The sequence below is a fragment of the Passer montanus genome, unplaced genomic scaffold, assembly GCF_014805655.1.
Source record: "Passer montanus isolate IOZ18808 unplaced genomic scaffold, ASM1480565v1 scaffold260, whole genome shotgun sequence".
In the NCBI taxonomy this organism is placed as follows: Eukaryota; Metazoa; Chordata; class Aves; order Passeriformes; family Passeridae; genus Passer; species Passer montanus.
The window spans coordinates 41,222-58,140 of NW_024367262.1; the positions used below are offsets into that span (position 1 = coordinate 41,222).

A 16,919-nucleotide genomic window follows, 5' to 3' on the forward strand; every position below is an offset into this window, starting at 1 on the left:
CTAAGTAGCTGCCGGGGTCGGCTGTCAGTTGTCTCTGCCCCAGCACGGGAAAAGGTGGTTCTGGGCAGGCCGCGCTCTCGAAGAAGGAGTCTGGACTCTTGCTTTTGGTCTTCAGTTGAGTTTATTGTTCCTTATCTACAAAGTTTTTCTGTCTGTCCAGCCGAGGTCTGATCAGCAAGACAGCCAAGGGCACTCTCTCCTGCCCACGGGGCGGTTGTCTCCTTTATAATAAAAACTATGTATTAGATATTTACCTTTAATTTCCAATACTTTTTGCCCTTGTTGGCAAGTGCATCTTCACTATGAACCAATCCACACATGCCAACATCATCCTGAACATGGATGCCAAGGAGAAGAAAGAAGAAGGACAGGGCACGCCCAAAATCCTCCATCTTGGGACTCCTGACCCATGCACACAATTCTAAACCCCCCTGTACAACATATAAAACCCCCCTGTACAGTGCTCCAAAATTTTTCCCTTTACCCTGTGATTCCTACTACTATGCTACTTAAAGTTTTGTGGCCTGTAATTCTTCATATAAGGTTGGCAATTTGCTCTATGAATTAAGATCGAATTTCCAGGTGTCTTTGGCTTCCTGCCAGGGTCTCCGAGCCCCTGCCAGGGCTTTGAGACATCCAGGGCATCCAGAGAGATGCTCTGGGTTCTGACAAGTAGCATGTTATTTGACTGTGTGTAGGTGGTATTTCAGAAGAGTCCTGTGCTCTGGGAAACTGTCCTAACATGTCTACTAATCTAAGTGTTAAGATGAAGTGGGGTGCTCCTTTCAGAAGGAAGAACATGCTCTGTATGCAGTTTAGTGGAACAGGCATGTAGTATCCATCAAAAGTTTCATCATAGTGGATCTTGCTTGTGGAATAAGTTAAGGTTCAGTTTATAAACAGGAGTGCACATTTATATTGGTAAGTATACTATAAAGCATTTACAGAACTTTATTCACAAAAGTTTATTTTAAGTAATAAAACAGCAGTAAAACACTGTAATAAAGAGAATGGGACTACTTTTAAGACAGAATAGTTCAGTCAAAAAGGGAGCTACTCCAGGATTAGATGTCATGTGGGAGGAAGACATTGCATGAGCCAGAAGGTATTACTGGAGAGGACATAAATCAAGAACTTGGTCCCAACACCTATTCTCAAGAGAAGAGTGAAGGCATTCTAACCTTGCTTAATGATTGGATTTTAAATAGTTTAATCTGAAGCTGTATATACTATTTTAAAAGATTAATTATGTGCATCTTCTGAGGGACTTTGCATATTTCATAATGAGTTATTAATGTATTTTAGTATTAATTTAGTCTTTATTAAGATATGCATTACTCTTCAGGTATGTTTTGGGCAGGAGCAAGGTACTCTTGGCTCCATATGGTGCACAAGAGAAAGGAAAAGGCAAATAATTATACTGAGATGTTCCTTCTACATCTACGAATACATTTTAACCTACTTCAGTATAATGCTTTACTTATAGTATGTTAATAATTATTTTTATCAGTAATCTTAACGTGATACATAATTCTCTAAGCAAATGCTTGAAATTATTTGATTACAATTTGCAAGTCCTAGAGAACGTTTGTAGTCCTTTGTCAGAGTTACTTCAATGTGCTAATGAAAACTGGAGAAAAGCTACTCTCAAACCAGGAAAGTAGGACAGTTTTAAAAAGCCTCATGCATCAACTAATGGATTATATTACAGCATAACACATACATACAGGATTATGCCATTCAGACAACTTGAAGTGTGTTTTAAAACCCCATGAAAAAAGAAATATTCAAATTGAGAATATGTTGACTCCATTAGGCATACATATAATTCCTATGGAAGGATTATAGGCCTTTTAGCTCTAGCGAATGAAAACTGATTTCATCAGGAGTTTTATATGATTTTTTGCTTTTTAAGTTAATACTGAAGCAAGGCTCAGAACTGCCAGTACTGTGCGGTTCTTGAGTGTTAGATTTTGGGAGACATAAGCAGCTAAGTATCTACAGATATCTAGGGCTCAGGCTTGTAAGACGCTGATAATATCAGAAAAACCACCATGAAAGTTGGTGGAAACTCAAGGCCTTATGTCCATGCCTTGCTCAGCATCTGGCATGTTCAAGTGCATCCATGGCTTTTTCATCAGGAATATGAGATTTGAATTACAGGATACAGAATGCGGTGGTTGTTGATATTCTTTCTGTATGAGCACATTCCAGTTCTGTTTAGCTGAGCTGGTCTTTATTTTCTCTCTCTACAACTTCAGCAGTGCTTCTGGCATCCTGGCTGAGATTTCACATGGCTACTGCTGTCATTTACATGTATACAGATCCTGCAGGTTTATGCAGCTACCAGAGGCTCATGTAATTAACCATTCACCTTTGAATGAAGATTTGAAACAGTTAATAGTAAAATGTATTTTCTGTGAAACAAACATAAACCCTTTTAAAATACCTGCATCAGCAGTGAAGTGTTTTCAGGTAATGCATTACTGGGTTTCACTACCGAAAATGCATGAAATTCTGTTTGCATTTGAAAGGACAAAACATTATAGTTTGTGTGCACATATATATACGCATATATATAATCTTGTAATCTATTTTCTTTTAACATGCTATGCCAGATCTCATCAGTGACATTCTTCTTGTCTTATAGCTTTTTTTAGCAATGCAGAAGGGACTTGGATGAGGAGGGACCGAAAGGGTGACTGGAGTTGCTCACAGACAAGCTTGTGAATTGATGTTTTAAGAAAAGAGCAGTCAAAGAGGTTTGACCATTCTGATTGCTTCTTGTTAGTGATTATACTTTTTGCCAGACCAGTAATGTCAGGTTTCAGAGGGTTTGGGCACTTGGTCACATTACATTCCTGTGTACTTAAATGGATTAAGATAAAAAGTCTGACTTGAAAAGGATATTTCGAAACTGAATGTGCCTGTGGTTTTGAATCCTGATGTTTTGAGCCAAGAAGGGATTGATTTAATGGGATTAATGCTTAATCCAAATGAAGCAATATACACACATGCCTTGAATGCTTTTGAGAATAACTACAAATATCACTTGTGAAGTTCTATAGAAAAATACAGAGAGGTGATCTTTGTGTTAATAAGAGATGGGACAAGACTGCTTTAGATAAATGATTACACAGGCAAAGTTGTGCTCAAATTAGGTCTTCTGAATGACTTTCATATATTTCAAGTATTCTTTTTTCATACAAGTATGATATTCATTTTCAAATGCTGATTTTGAGGAAGTGTGACACTTTGCTCTTCATAATTTTGTTATTTCAGATAAGAAAAAATATTTTCAAATTAGGCATTTTTAGCTATTTGGAGAAATTAAGACTTTGCCTATATTTGCCGTGACTCTGCGACCCCCTCTAATTTCAGTGAAGAATTGCTTATTAAACCAAACAAGTTAATTAGTGTATTTTTTTTGTTTGAATTAGTTTGTTGTTGTTGTTAACAGATGCAACATTGACAGCATTTATAGTTATTTCCTTTTGTGTTTATTAGTAAAAGCCTTCTTGATATGTGGAATCCACCTGACTTCTTACAATGACCAATGTATATCCTCACAATGTGTTTTCAAATAATTGGGTCCTGTCTAAATGGGAAAAAAGGTTTGGAGGGAAGCAATGACTGGAATCTTTCAGAGATTAGCTGCTCAAGGATAAAATGCTGACCCTTGGTAAGAATTAGGTTGGGTCATCAGTTTCTTACCGCTTCTTTCCTGACTCCCCATGTGCCCCCCAGACTGGGAACCAGACACTTTAGGTGAAAATTAAAATTCTTGCCTAATCATGAGATTTGATTAAGTTGGTGGTTTTAGAAAAAAGACGAAATATCACAACGCTAATGAAAAAATTGCAAGAATTGCTAATGACGTGTGTGACTCATGTTGCTAAATGGAGATTTTTAAACATAGCTCTAGGCTTCAGTTTTTTCAGCTCATTCACAGTCAGTTCTGCTTCATGCTGAGCTCAGTGAAGCTATTCTCAGAGGGGAGTGCAGTGTCACATGGATTTGGCATCAGAGAGCAGAGCCCATTAATTGATTTAGTACTACACAGGTTATCTAATATCTAAGAAATTTTAAAAATATTTTAGGCAGCATAAAAAGCTGAAAGCAAAAATATGACTGTCTAGTGTTTTTTACTTTAAAATTTTTTTTTTCTCTAAGGGCAGGCTCTTGAAGACTGTCTCAAAGGCACAGAATAATTACTGATAATTGATGTTTGAAGGTTTTTGGCTTTTGTTTTATTTTTAAACCCAGTTCTGTTATATCTGAGTTAGTAAACAGTGTGAAGGAGCATTCTTGTGCACTAGACTTGGATTTCTGTCTGGAGTGGTTCTTGGCATTGCATTTTCCAAGTCAGCTAGTGATGTCCTGGGCAGGTGTCAAATGTTGCCCTGGAGGAGGGTCAGGTTCCCAGCAGGCAATCAACCTCAGGTGATGCAATTTTCCCTCAGCTTTGTTGTTGGAGATCTAGAAAGCTTAATAGTAAGGATGAAGGAGTTATAAACCACAAAAGCAGATGGTATGGCCAAAGACAACATTTTAAATTGAGATCTATAGAACGTAGCTGGGTGTGCTGGTCAGGAAGTGAGTGCTGGGCTGCCCCAAGTGGTGGGCAGCTGGAGCTGTTTCTTTGCCTGTGGTTTGTTCAGAGGAGAATGAAAAGAGAAAGAGTTTATCTGAGATGTATGTGTCCTTCATTTCGTAATCACAAATTCAGAACAAATAGTTAATGTGTGCACAAAACATGACAGCAGCAAGTTGTGTCAGATAAGAGCATTGAAATGTGAGTTGATAATTTTAAAATAAGAATACAAGAGAGAAAGCTGATTTGGTGTGTGTGTTTTTAATTAAACAGGGTATATGTATGGAGGGTGAACTCCACTGCATAAATTGAATGAATGGACATCCAAATCAAATGCCAGCTTCCTCCTTTAATTGCCAGAGCAATTATTCCAGTCTTTCTGTGCTTTCTGGCCTGCTGAGTGGCCAGTGTTCAGCCTTCCTGAGTGATGGTCCTTTTTGGTAACTGTCACAGCTCTGTCAGAGGACAGATTTGTTCCGGATACAAGAGGTGATGCTTTCTAGGGTTGCATGAAATGAAGTGACGGGAGCTTTTGTCTGGGCTGCTTGGGAGGAAGTGTATAAACCAACACAGTTAAGAATATGTACGCTGCTGCCTTTTCCTTTGCTAGGCACTGTTGATGTATACACTTGAAGCTCCACGCAAGAAATGCTGAACAAGAATGAGAGAAGTCCTTGCATTACTGGAAGTCATGGGAAGTAGTAGTGAGGGGAGAAGTAGTAGAGGAGAAATATTTCTAATGTGAATGAATGTAGAAAAGTTTGCTGCCCCAAATATTTAGGACCAATACGTAAGTAACAGAAAAATTAATAACCAGCATTGGCTTGTGTTATGTTTGTTGATAATTCTGTAAATGGCACCTGATTGGCATGATAAACTTCAGTTTCCTGAGTGTGGGTATGTTATTGTCCTGTTTATTTAAATGTTCGTAATAATTTCCTCGAAATATTCAAATAGGGTTTTTTGCATTTTTCAGAATGAAGGGATTACAATGCTTCAATAAAGAGGTCAAATAGAGAGGTCAATCATATTTAACAAAAATACATGTGCTAGATGTACTAGAAGTTTTCAGGAGCATGTGAATGTTCAAGGGGGTGTGTGCATGTTGTTATGCAATAACTTTATTGTATGTGCATCTTACAATCAAGAAGGCTTTCCATATGCCATAAAATAATTGCTTCTGCATAGCTGTAAAATGTTCTTACATTCAGGCATCTTTAAAATGTAGTACTCTTTTGAATGATTCTTAAAATATGTTTCCTTTTCAAATTTTCTCACTATGAAATTAGAAATACTTTTTCAAGGGTCTACATTTTTCTCATTTGAACAAATTACAGAATTATATTAATGAGTTTGATTTTTTTAGAACATGAGGCAATCCCTGAACTGGCTTTAAGATTATCTTGTTTATTTCACTCTTGTACTTCTTTATAGCTACATTATGATCTAGTAAGCCTACAAGCTTTCTCCTAAGGTTAAACAATCAACGTAGTAGGGTTTTACTTGTTTTCACCGCACTTGCTGATTATGTACTTGTCTTACTGATTCATGATATGCCTTTTCTTCGTCACTAACAAAAGTCAGGATGCTCAATAACCTCTTATTCAAGTGATTCATATATAGGGAATTGCCTTAAGTAGCAATGTTGTTCTTTGAGGTTATGATATCCAGCAGGGGCTACCGCCACTGGATTAAAAGGAGGGGTAGTTTAAACCAGTTTTGAGCTGTTGGAGGCTGATGTGGGTGAGTGATGTAGTGCAGTTGGTGTGAGGAAGGTGGTATAGGTGGTCGGTGGTCTACAGATGAGGGCTGTTGGTTTGTCTTCTGGTATTGCTTCCTGAAGATTTTCACAGTAAACATCTGTAAGAGATCTTAAATATTAATTTATTATTATTTATCAATTACCATAATTGACTAGCATTCAAATTGCATTGCACTTCTGTTCATCACGTTCTGATACTGTGCAAAGCACAAAACAGGAGAATCTATCTCATTTTGTACCATGAATACTCTCTGAAAGAGGTCAGCGTTGTTCAGAGGGGAGTTTCTTTTCTGCTGAAACCTGGCTGCTTTCTGTGGAGAATTTACTATTATATTTAAATACGCAAAATACAAGAGAAGATGGCGTATTTAGAGTCATTACAGTGGTTGCCACTCTTCTTCCCCTCAAATCTCATTAAGACTTTTACACTGGAGTGCCTATTCCCTCTATGGTAGCCAGGAGCCAAGTCCCTCAGGACAGGCTCTTTTTATTGCTTCCGCCTTTTAACAGCCTTAGCTGGGTTCACCTGCCTGTGGTCAGTCGTTTTGTTTGGGGGATTTGCAAAGTGTATAATCAGATTATAATTTTGTGAATTTGAAAATTTATTAATGTCAGGGATCTGAGATTCTGAATATTTCTTCTTTTTAAAAAATGTTTACTGGAGTTTTCTTTCTGTTGCAGATATTGTAAATACCTTTTATCTGCAATTATTTTCAGTTTGATAACTAAGTTATTAAAGCAATGGAAGCATGCCTGTGAAAACAGTTTATATATCTAAAGTAACTTAGGTAATTCTAGTATTTGAAAATTGCATATGATTTTGGTGTTCCATAACAGTTTGTGTTGATTTTGCTGCCATTTACAGTAAGAACACTAAATTTGGTGCTCTGTGAGACATCCCAGTTCACCTTCTTCTATCTCCTTCTAACCAGTTTCTTTATCAATATATCATGCTGCATAGCTTAGAAATAATTTAATAGTCACAATCATAGTCATGAATTCCTACCTGGCTATTTCTCCTGGGTAATGTTTATGTGTATGCCTTCAAGGGACTTTTTGTATACAGTATTTTGTATGGCTACACTTTGCTTCTACTATTTTCTACACTGAAGCTTATTTTTCTGACAGGATATTGCTCTCTCTGTTCTATTTAAATGGTCATATATTCAATCAGTGTGTTAAACAAAGGGATATTGATTCTTGCTGGTCTCCAGTTATTTTGTTCATATGAGGGAGCTCATACCAATAACGTAATCAATTAATGTTCTCTCTTTCAGGCTTAACAGATGAAAAAGTGAAGGCGTATCTTTCTCTTCATCCCCAGGTACTGGATGAGTTTGTGTCAGAAAGTGTAAGTGCAGAAACTGTGGAAAAATGGCTAAAAAGGAAAAATAACAGACAAGAAGGTAAGTGCTTTTTATTTGTGATTAATATTTAGCTTTGAACAGCTCAGTTATTTTCAGACTTAAAAAGGAAATCTGGTTTTGATATAACTTGAATATTATAATTTTTGTGTTTAGGTTCTACCATTTTTTGGAAGGCAAAATAGGCTAACAATTTTTAGAATATTTTGAGCCTTTTGGTATTTTTATTTTGAAATATACTGCTATTAATATTGGAAGTTTATTTTACCCATTTTGAATTGCAAATACTATCCATCAACCTGTAGTGTCTATTTTGAGAACATAACTTGGTTTTCTTGGATCAAAAATTGGTAAGTTTTTGTTGCCATCTTATTGTAAAGGTTTCATACTTTCTTGGTGATTTTTCATGGGCAGCTCTTCACAGCACTGATTCCTTCTTTTTCCCAGCACAGCCAACTCCATCTTTTCTTCTCAAATAGTCAACCTACTCTTTTACAATACCCATCCTAAATGGATCCAGCTGTGGCCTATTAAGGGTAGGCTTGTTCCTAATTCTTGATAATTAGCACAGCTGTAACTCCTTAGGGGTGAGATTACTTTCACCATTATCTCTATTCTCCTACATTCTATTTATCCACAAGTTTTGAATTAATATTATCCAGTATGCCTCAGTAAATTACTGGGTATACCATCTCAAAAGTTCCTACTTGTAACATGTGATTAAGTGAATTTTAGATAAGAATGTTGACATAGATATTATAACTCAGTGTGGGAAATTCTGGAGGTATTTCTGTTGTGTTGCTTTAGGTAAAATGCCTTGCTAGATAGATCCAGAAAACTTTGTTTTGAGCCAGCTTGGGTTGACAATGATCATAAATTTTGTAATTTTCTGCAAACTGCGTAAGATTCATACAATTCTAACAATGATTTGTAATGTACCAGGTAAAAATGCAAAGGAGGAAATTACCAAGAAGGTTAGGGAAGAAACTAGCTTTGCTCAGTGGCTGACTTCTAAGGTGTTTAGGGTTTTAAGTTCTAAATAGAGGGGCTATTGTTCATAGAAGATAGTGTTTTGTTCAGAATTATGAAAAAGAAAAAATATGGTGGACAGTGAATGGAAAAGGCTATATTGAGCCAGATTTTTGGTGGTAACAACTACATATCGTTTATTGCCACTAAGGTGGCAATAAATTTTTGTTGGCTGAAAGAGATTACCTAGCAGCAGAATAGAAGTATATACCAATTGACTGTTTACACCTTTCCTTGTAGTTTGCAAATTACAGCACAGCAGAAGGCCTATTGTTTTAATCCATAACAGCAATCAGAAAAACAGTGTTATTAATCAGGGGAATAGTTTTGGACATGCTTTTTGTAAACAGATGATGAAAATTACTGTCATGTTACCAGAAATTAATACTTCTTGTTTTTATAAGCTATGCACATTTAAAATAATGATTTTATCTAAGGTGCTTGAAATCACTGTAAGAAATCACTGTGTGTATGAAATACATTTTATAGCATGGGTTAAGGATCTTTATGCTAAAACCAAATAAATGCTTTGGAGAATTTTTAGCTTCAAGAATCATATTTTGCTAAGTGGAGTTTATTACCAGTTGCTCAGAGTTTCCAATCTTTCAAGAGAAGGCTATAAATGAAAGATAATTTTTTGCGGAAATCCTCATAGAATTTTGTAGCAACTACTAAAGTAAAGTGACTCCTGACCATTATCCTAGTGAAGTTTTAATGTGAACAGGTACTACAGTCGGATTTGTCTGTTTTTTTAATACACTTTAAAATTTCTATATTATGGCTAATTTGCCCCAAACTTGTATTAAAAGTGTCAAGAAATACTTATGCTACCATTAGCATTTAGCTTCATTTTGTTGTCATCCTACATGTCTTTTTGCCTTCCCTGCTACTTCTCTTTTGCTGACAGTGATCTTTAAAGTGGCCATAGTTATTACACTAAAGGCAGTCATGCAGACGAGGCTTCTTTAGTGCTGGATTTTAGATAAAAGTAAGCACAACCAGATTTAAAACTACACTTGCCAAGTACAACAGATTAATTTGAATGCATTTTGTTTATAGAATGAAATGGAAAATGATGAACCTTGTCTGTGATTTTCTTGTAGAATGATAGTCTATAGTAATATCAAATATTTCTGATAACCACATATCCTAATCTTTCAGAAAGCAATATTACAGGAAAGAAATTTGCTAATTATTTACTCATTTCATGTTATGTATGTATAAATTCTACTGCCTGAGTTATGGTGGCAGTAGGAAACAAGGAGGAGAGGATGGAACCTTTTGGTGTCAGCACAGATCTGTAGTGACTTAAGTGACTGTGTAACCTAAGTCACTTTATATCAGTAGGGGTATAATTTTCCCTCTATCCCTTTTGCTTCAGTTTAGTCTGCTTTACAAATGCTCACATCATGTAATGTGATACAGCTGGAAAAGTAAGCTTTGTTTTTATGAGGAAGTTGTCAGGGAGGCAAAAGGCTGTTTTGAGGTCTCTGACTTAGTGTCTGTACTCTTACACACTGGTGATGCAGAACAGTCATTATATGCATTATATATCCAGAAATTGTGTCCTGCCTGATTTACAGACATCCAGCTGTGTGTACTCTTCAGCCAGAAGTCATTGCAGCCAGGGTAGTTTATCTGAATTTCATTAGCATGAACTGAAATATCTGATTTAGACTTAAATGAACCAAAATTTATCTGTGACTGAGATTCACTGAATTAATTGCTGTAAATGGTTTGGGGTTTTTTTAAAACCTAAATTATTAAAAGGAGAGGAAATCATTAAATATTGCAGTGCTTAAGGTATAACTATATCCCAAAATATAATGAGTTGAGTCCTCAGTGTGTTAGATCTTGTATTTATCATGGTAAAATGATAGAATGAAATTTGCTCATGACAGGTTGATGATGATGGTGATCTATCTGGGATTATAATACATTTTTTTCTTTAACTTGTTTTTTTTCCTTTTCCTTGTATATTGGAGAAAACCTGCAAAGGTAGCATTGGGAAGGAATGCTGCTTATGCTGATATTTGGGTATTCACTGCAACTTTTTGAACTCTGACTATTTTCTATCTATAAATTACATGTTCAGAACAGACCCAGGCCTTGTATTATTGCACACAGAATTTCTAAACACTCTATTTGTAATACACAAACACTTGAGTTTTACATTTTTTTCTATCCAGATTATGGCAGACTTAATCAGCCAGAAAGAGATCTTTTCTTTTCCAGATGCCTGGATACAGTACTCACAGAACTCATGAGACTTCTTCATTGACCTCTTTCATACCATTTAAGCAAAAGTGGCAGATGATTATAGCCAGAACCATAATATCAGGAAAGCTTTAGACTCTGCTGCTGGATAGATCCTCATCTTCCAACAAATTTCTCAGAAAAATATTTATAAATTCCAACCTTAATTATATTATTTGAAACTTAATTGCCACAACAATAAGAAGCCAACCACATTGATTGCAAGCCAGATGTGCATCTTTTACACTGTTGATAGTGAATGTTGTAGATGCCTTTCCTAATATTTTTAATTACCTCTTATAATAAGAAGAAAGGACAAACTGTACTGACACAGAATTTCTACATGGAAAGCTGCCTATATCACTTAAGAAACTCATCACTTCCTATGGCCCTCATGTTCATCATAGTGCATGACCATGTGCTTAATTACTGCTGAATCTGGAAACATTTACAGCTTTGTACATTATTTTTTTTCCAGCCAAATTTGCCAAAAAAGTGTAAGGCTATGTATAGTGGGAACTTAAGGTGCTTTGTCATTGTTAATACAAATGTTGTTAAGTAATTAATAAATACAATTTAAAAAAAGAATTAAATGGAAAGTAGGAAATTCAGGACACAATATGGCACAGATTATACCCAGAATTTATATTTTAAGTGCAATTGACTTACTGCAGTTCCAGGAACCTGATATTTCATAAATGACCAGTTAAAAAAAAATAATTAGAAATTAGTTGCTTAATATAAGTAGGGTATTGCTGTAATGTTTGAACTGTACTAGGCTGTATCATTGACACATAAATAATAAAGTTTCATATAAATAATACAAGTACAAAAATTGATTTCTGTTGCTGAATTTTCAGGTTTTTAGATATCAGCATGGTGGGCTTTAAAGTTGGCTACAGTCATGTAAGAGACAAAGTAGTGAGTTTTTGAGAGGTGTTAATTTGTGGCTCTATTTAGGGAGCAAGTCTGTACTTAGGTTTTTATTGTTAAGAAATACCAAAGTACATATTTCTGCATTAGATCATAGTTATTCCATGATTTGCTCTTTGAATTATGTTATTTATTCCTGCTTTTAAAAGGTGGTGTATAGAGGCATGTCATTTGCACTTCGCCTAAGGTTGCTACATGCAAGCAGGATGTGTGTCAGTATGTCTATGCTAAAGAGATGTCAGCTTGCTGCCAGAATTACAAAGAAAAAAATGGACCCTATTCTTGATTTGTCAATTTCTGAGGGCTGTGCCTTTTTGCCCCAGCTGAGCAGAGATACCTGTTCTGTAGTGCAGGGTAGTAGCTGTAGAACTGCAGGTGAAGGATACCCAGAATCTGGGGACTGTCACTGCTGTGATGCTCCACAGCTTGTTGCAACTCTGACTTCCCCTCAGCCTAGGCAAGAGGAACTGATATGGCAACATGTTAACAATCTCCTTGATTTATAATTAGGGTGTCTTAATATATCATTGATGCTGCCGACATGCTGTTTTATTCTGATGCACCCATGCTGTGCTTATATTTGTGACATCCAAGCAGGGCTTCTTATTACCAAACCCTACTATTTGCATATTTTGATGCCTTTCTTGGATTTTTTTTTTTTCATTTTTCTCAAAATAAGACAAGAAAGTTGTATCTTCCAACTGGAATAATTGCTTACTGTGTTCTTGTTCTTCATTCAGTGTTTGCCAATGGGCCGTTCAATACAAAATGTTGGTCTAGGTGGTCTCATTGGTCTGAACCAAGGTAACTTATGATACTGACAGGTGCTACTTTCCTGGGGTAATATCCAGACTGACAAAATTTGTCTCTATTGTGAATGTTTTTATCAGAAAAGTTGCAATAATATCTGGGGACTTGACTGTGTAGAACCTATTTCTCTGTGTGTTTGGCACAGTCCTCACTTCCATGGAGATAAAACTCAGCGGTAGACTGTTGTATGGCATAGTTTGCAGATTGCCATTTTTCGTGTGTCTAGAAAGTTTATGTTAGTATCAGTATTTCAGAGGCAGACAGATGAAGGAACTTACCAGTTCTGTGGTAGACCTCTAGATAGGAATGCCATTTTAGTCCAGATAATGAAAATGGAATACATGTGTCAGAGGTACGGAAGAATTTTGGAGGTATCTGGGGAGACTGTTGTGTTGTGCCACTGCTTTTAAAAATGGTTTTATTGAGAGCTGCATGATTTCTTGAAAGATTCTGTATAATTGCCTGAGGTGAAATTGTTTCCTGTGTGATCAGTTCATTTTTATTATTTATTGTTTTCTCTTAATTAATCAGAAGAGAATCAACTTATAAGTGGGTTCATTTTGGCTGTGAAAATATTGAGAAGGAGTTAATGAAAAAGTTCTCCCTGTTGGGTTGTCAGTCTATTTTTTTGGACAGAAAAGGTTAATGGAAAGGATATTTAGGTTAGATACAATAGGATTTTTAAAGTATTGATAGTACAGAAATACTGAGCAGTGGCCTCTTGGTAGATAATACTTGGGTCTTGGGTGATGATGAAGTCTTTTGTTCAGTGTGTGTCTCAATGTTGAAGCAGTTGCTAATTTTATTATTTGTTATTTGAATGTCTATCACTAGCAAACTCCAAACAATGCGAAAAATGGCATGGTACATTTTTTTTCTTCTAATTTGCTGAACAGTATGAGAGTTTATTGTCTGATTGTTTTGGGGGGTTTTTTTGAGTGGGTCAGGTGAAGGAGGTGATTTTTCTGTTTTCCTAGAGTTCTACACACTTAGAATCATTTAGATGGTCAGAAATTTGCTGAGGGTAATCCTTTAATGATGATATGTTTGGTCTTAGAAGTAGACTTCACTGCTTGGTCTGAGTTCCCTCTTGAACTAATTATGTTAATCACATTATATCTAGAGCAATAATTCACAACACGTACTTTTATTAATGTTTGTTATGTCTTTGTTAAGCTTGAATTAGGAGTGCTTATGTTTTTTCTGTCTATTCAAAAACACAGTTTCTCCTTACTTCTAAGCTTGGCTACACATAATCATTTTCTGTGCAGTACTGCTAGTTAGAGCAGAAAATAAGCAGATGTTGAGTTTTGTCATTTCTCAGTCTTTCGGTAAAGTAGGACATGGAGCTTCTTTTACTATCACACTGAGAAATAGGTTTTTTGCTTTTCTTACTATTTCTCTTCAGTTTACATTTTGAACATTTTCAGATGATCAATATCTTTCTAGAGTGGGCAGTATAAGAGAATAGTATTTCAATAATGGGTTAATTAACATTATGTGGAATACAAAACCACTTCCCTCCTGTGCAAGACAGTTCTCCTAATGTTGTCTGGCCCTGCTGTTCTTTGTTTTCAGATTGTTTCTCTCCTGTACACTGATCTTTGTTTTTAGAGTAAAAAATCAAGTCAACAAAAGAAAAAAAATCTTAGTAATTGATGGAGAGGATCCATTCTGCTGATGTATGTGGAGATTGTATACCTGCATAGCGACGACTTTTTAATAATAATGATTTATGTCAATGTCAGTTAAACTGTTTTACCTGCATTGAAATGGAGTAGGAACGTTCCCATGTTCTGTAAGCTGAGAAAGAAAGAAATAACAAGGAAATAGTCATTAACTTTTATGGGACTTTCAATTCCAAGTATGGAAATATTAATTTGATTAATGTTGGCTAGACAAGGCCTGTATTCAAAGATTGACCAATAAGGATAAAAAGACAAAATGTAAAATAATTACAGATGTCAGCATTGCTTGTTCTGTCCCTTAAATGAGACTTGCCTCTTTGAGGAAAGAAAAATATGCAGTCACACAGTGTGATAGTCTGTTACACCACATGTGCACAAAGAAAAGATGCTTATTCATGGATATCCTGTATGCGAGTAGTGAAAACTCAGTTCAGCAAAGTTCTCAATGTCTTATCTGTATGTCATATATGTGTAGAAATTCTGCATCTCTTTTGTACCACAGGAAGTACAGGAAGCCCTGAGGTTGAATGAAAATTCGTCTTTTACAGGATATGTCTAGTTGGATATAAATGTATGTTTCTAGGGCAGAAGCAATTAATGATATTTGACTTACCGTAATGTTGGCTATTAGTGAAGATTTTCAGCAGAAATTTTACGTCTGAAACTGCTCTGATGTCTTAAGGCTTTGAAATTAGATTGTATACACAGAACAGTAAATCACAGACATATTATGGGCTTACTGAAGACAAAGAAAATTTCAGTGTGTAATTCTGTACTGATTTAGCTAATCGTGATGGTGATTCGGTTACTTTATCTTTTAAAAAATCTATGATAAGATGGAATTTTAAGGTAGTTTTCCTGTGTTTCTTTATCAGATCAGATTTAGTGCAGCTAATTTAAAGTGTGTACTTTTCATGGTAAGTCACAGATACTCCCTTTCTCCTAGTGGCCAGTGGTAGATCAAGTTCTTTGTCCAAAAATTACTTCTTCATACTCTTCATCCTGGCAATGAAATAAATCCTGTCAAATATCTTTCAACTCGACTATAATAAACTGCTTTTGTTTTGTTTTGGTTTTTTGTGTTTTTTTTTTTTTTTCCCACATGTTTTATGAATTAAAGTTAAATTATATTCCCACACCATTCAGCAAAAGGAAGGCCTAAGCATGACTTCATTCTCGTTGATTTACTTCTATACATTCCCTAATTGCTCCTTCAGGAGATTATACCATTTAAATATGTTGTAGGAGGAATACATGTATTGCACATAAATGAGCACTGTTGCTTCTGTTTAGCTGACATAGAGTTTTATTTGTGTCACAAATATTATTCAAATACTTTGAAGGTGTTGTTAGGCATGTAGATAGAAATTATTTGGTTCAAAACATGTACTCACATTTCAGACAATAAAAAATCCAACAACAAACAAACCCACAAAATTCTGAGATGAACCCTTTTCAATGACCTTCAAAGATACAGATATTGGACAGAAAATTCAGGTATTGGAGAAAAAGTCCTCCTGAAGATTATTGAGATTCTATGAACTTGGAAGTAAACTATGGAATTCCTAGACAATTTTCACTACAGAGGCCTTCAGTATTCTGAGAGGAATTTTTATTTTCATAAGCTCTCTGAAAAAATGGATGCATACTAGGAGAGTAAAACTTCATTTGTACTGAAAATTAAATCCAGATGCATAGAAGCTGTAAAGAATCTCATAAAATGTCAGATAAAAATAGGATTTGGTTGATCTTTGCCTCGGAGGCATGGTATGTGACATCTACGAGGTTAAACTGCTTTTTCTTCACACCCAAATATGATTTTGCATCCAAACTGCCCTCTGGAGTAGTCCTGGGCAGGTGTTAGTCCTCTCATTTGATCCCAAATATTGTTTTGGGAAAGTGCAGACTGGCAAGATCCAAGCCGTGCTTTGGGTGCAAAGTTAATCAGGTCCTGGTCATATTCAAACCTGGTCTACAGCCTTAATTCCTCCATTATCTTAGGCCTAGACTGACTTAGCTATTGCAGCTTAAGGAGGGATGTTAGGAATACAGTGGAAAAATCAGTTATTAGAGCTTGGGAACAGATAGAGAGCTTAGCCAAATGCAACCAAACAGGAAGCATCATTAAGTCATTGTGGAAATTTGAGGTTAGTTTGAAGTTCAGATGCTCTGTACAGGTAATACCACCTCCTCAGGATACATAGAAGAGTAAAGTTAACCAGATGTGTAGATGTCTCTAATCTGTGTTTCTAGAAGTCCAAAAAACAAGGAAGAAAGGAAGTATTTTAATTTTTACATGGATCTCTTTGTTGATACAATACATGTGACAAGCTAACATTTCCATCAGCACAGCAGAGTGGGACAATGAATTATTCGACTAGTATCATGTGAGGCTTTGAGGAACCACTTCACCTGACTTTATCAATGGTGAATAAACCTGGATAACAGTCCACTGAGTTTGTGTTTAATTATTTTAACTCTTT

General features: G+C 35.8%; 1 protein-coding gene across 5 annotated transcripts in view; it reads left to right on the top strand.

The window, feature by feature from the left end:
* Positions 1 to 16,919, top strand: part of PDE10A (phosphodiesterase 10A) — a 143,765-nt gene that overhangs the window by 37,863 nt on the left and 88,983 nt on the right. The window contains exons 1-3 of one of the 5 annotated variants that reach the window (XM_039712283.1): positions 2,685 to 2,762; positions 5,205 to 5,384; positions 7,634 to 7,762. Coding sequence is in view for 1 of the 5 variants with exons in the window: in XM_039712278.1 (XP_039568212.1) it covers positions 7,618 to 7,762 (145 nt within the window). In the remaining 4 variants the exon portion in view is untranslated. Of the gene's footprint in view, positions 1 to 2,684; positions 2,763 to 5,204; positions 5,385 to 7,617; positions 7,763 to 16,919 lie in introns of those variants that run through there. The other 4 variants (XM_039712280.1, XM_039712282.1, XM_039712281.1 and 1 more) reach the window with 4 other exon arrangements.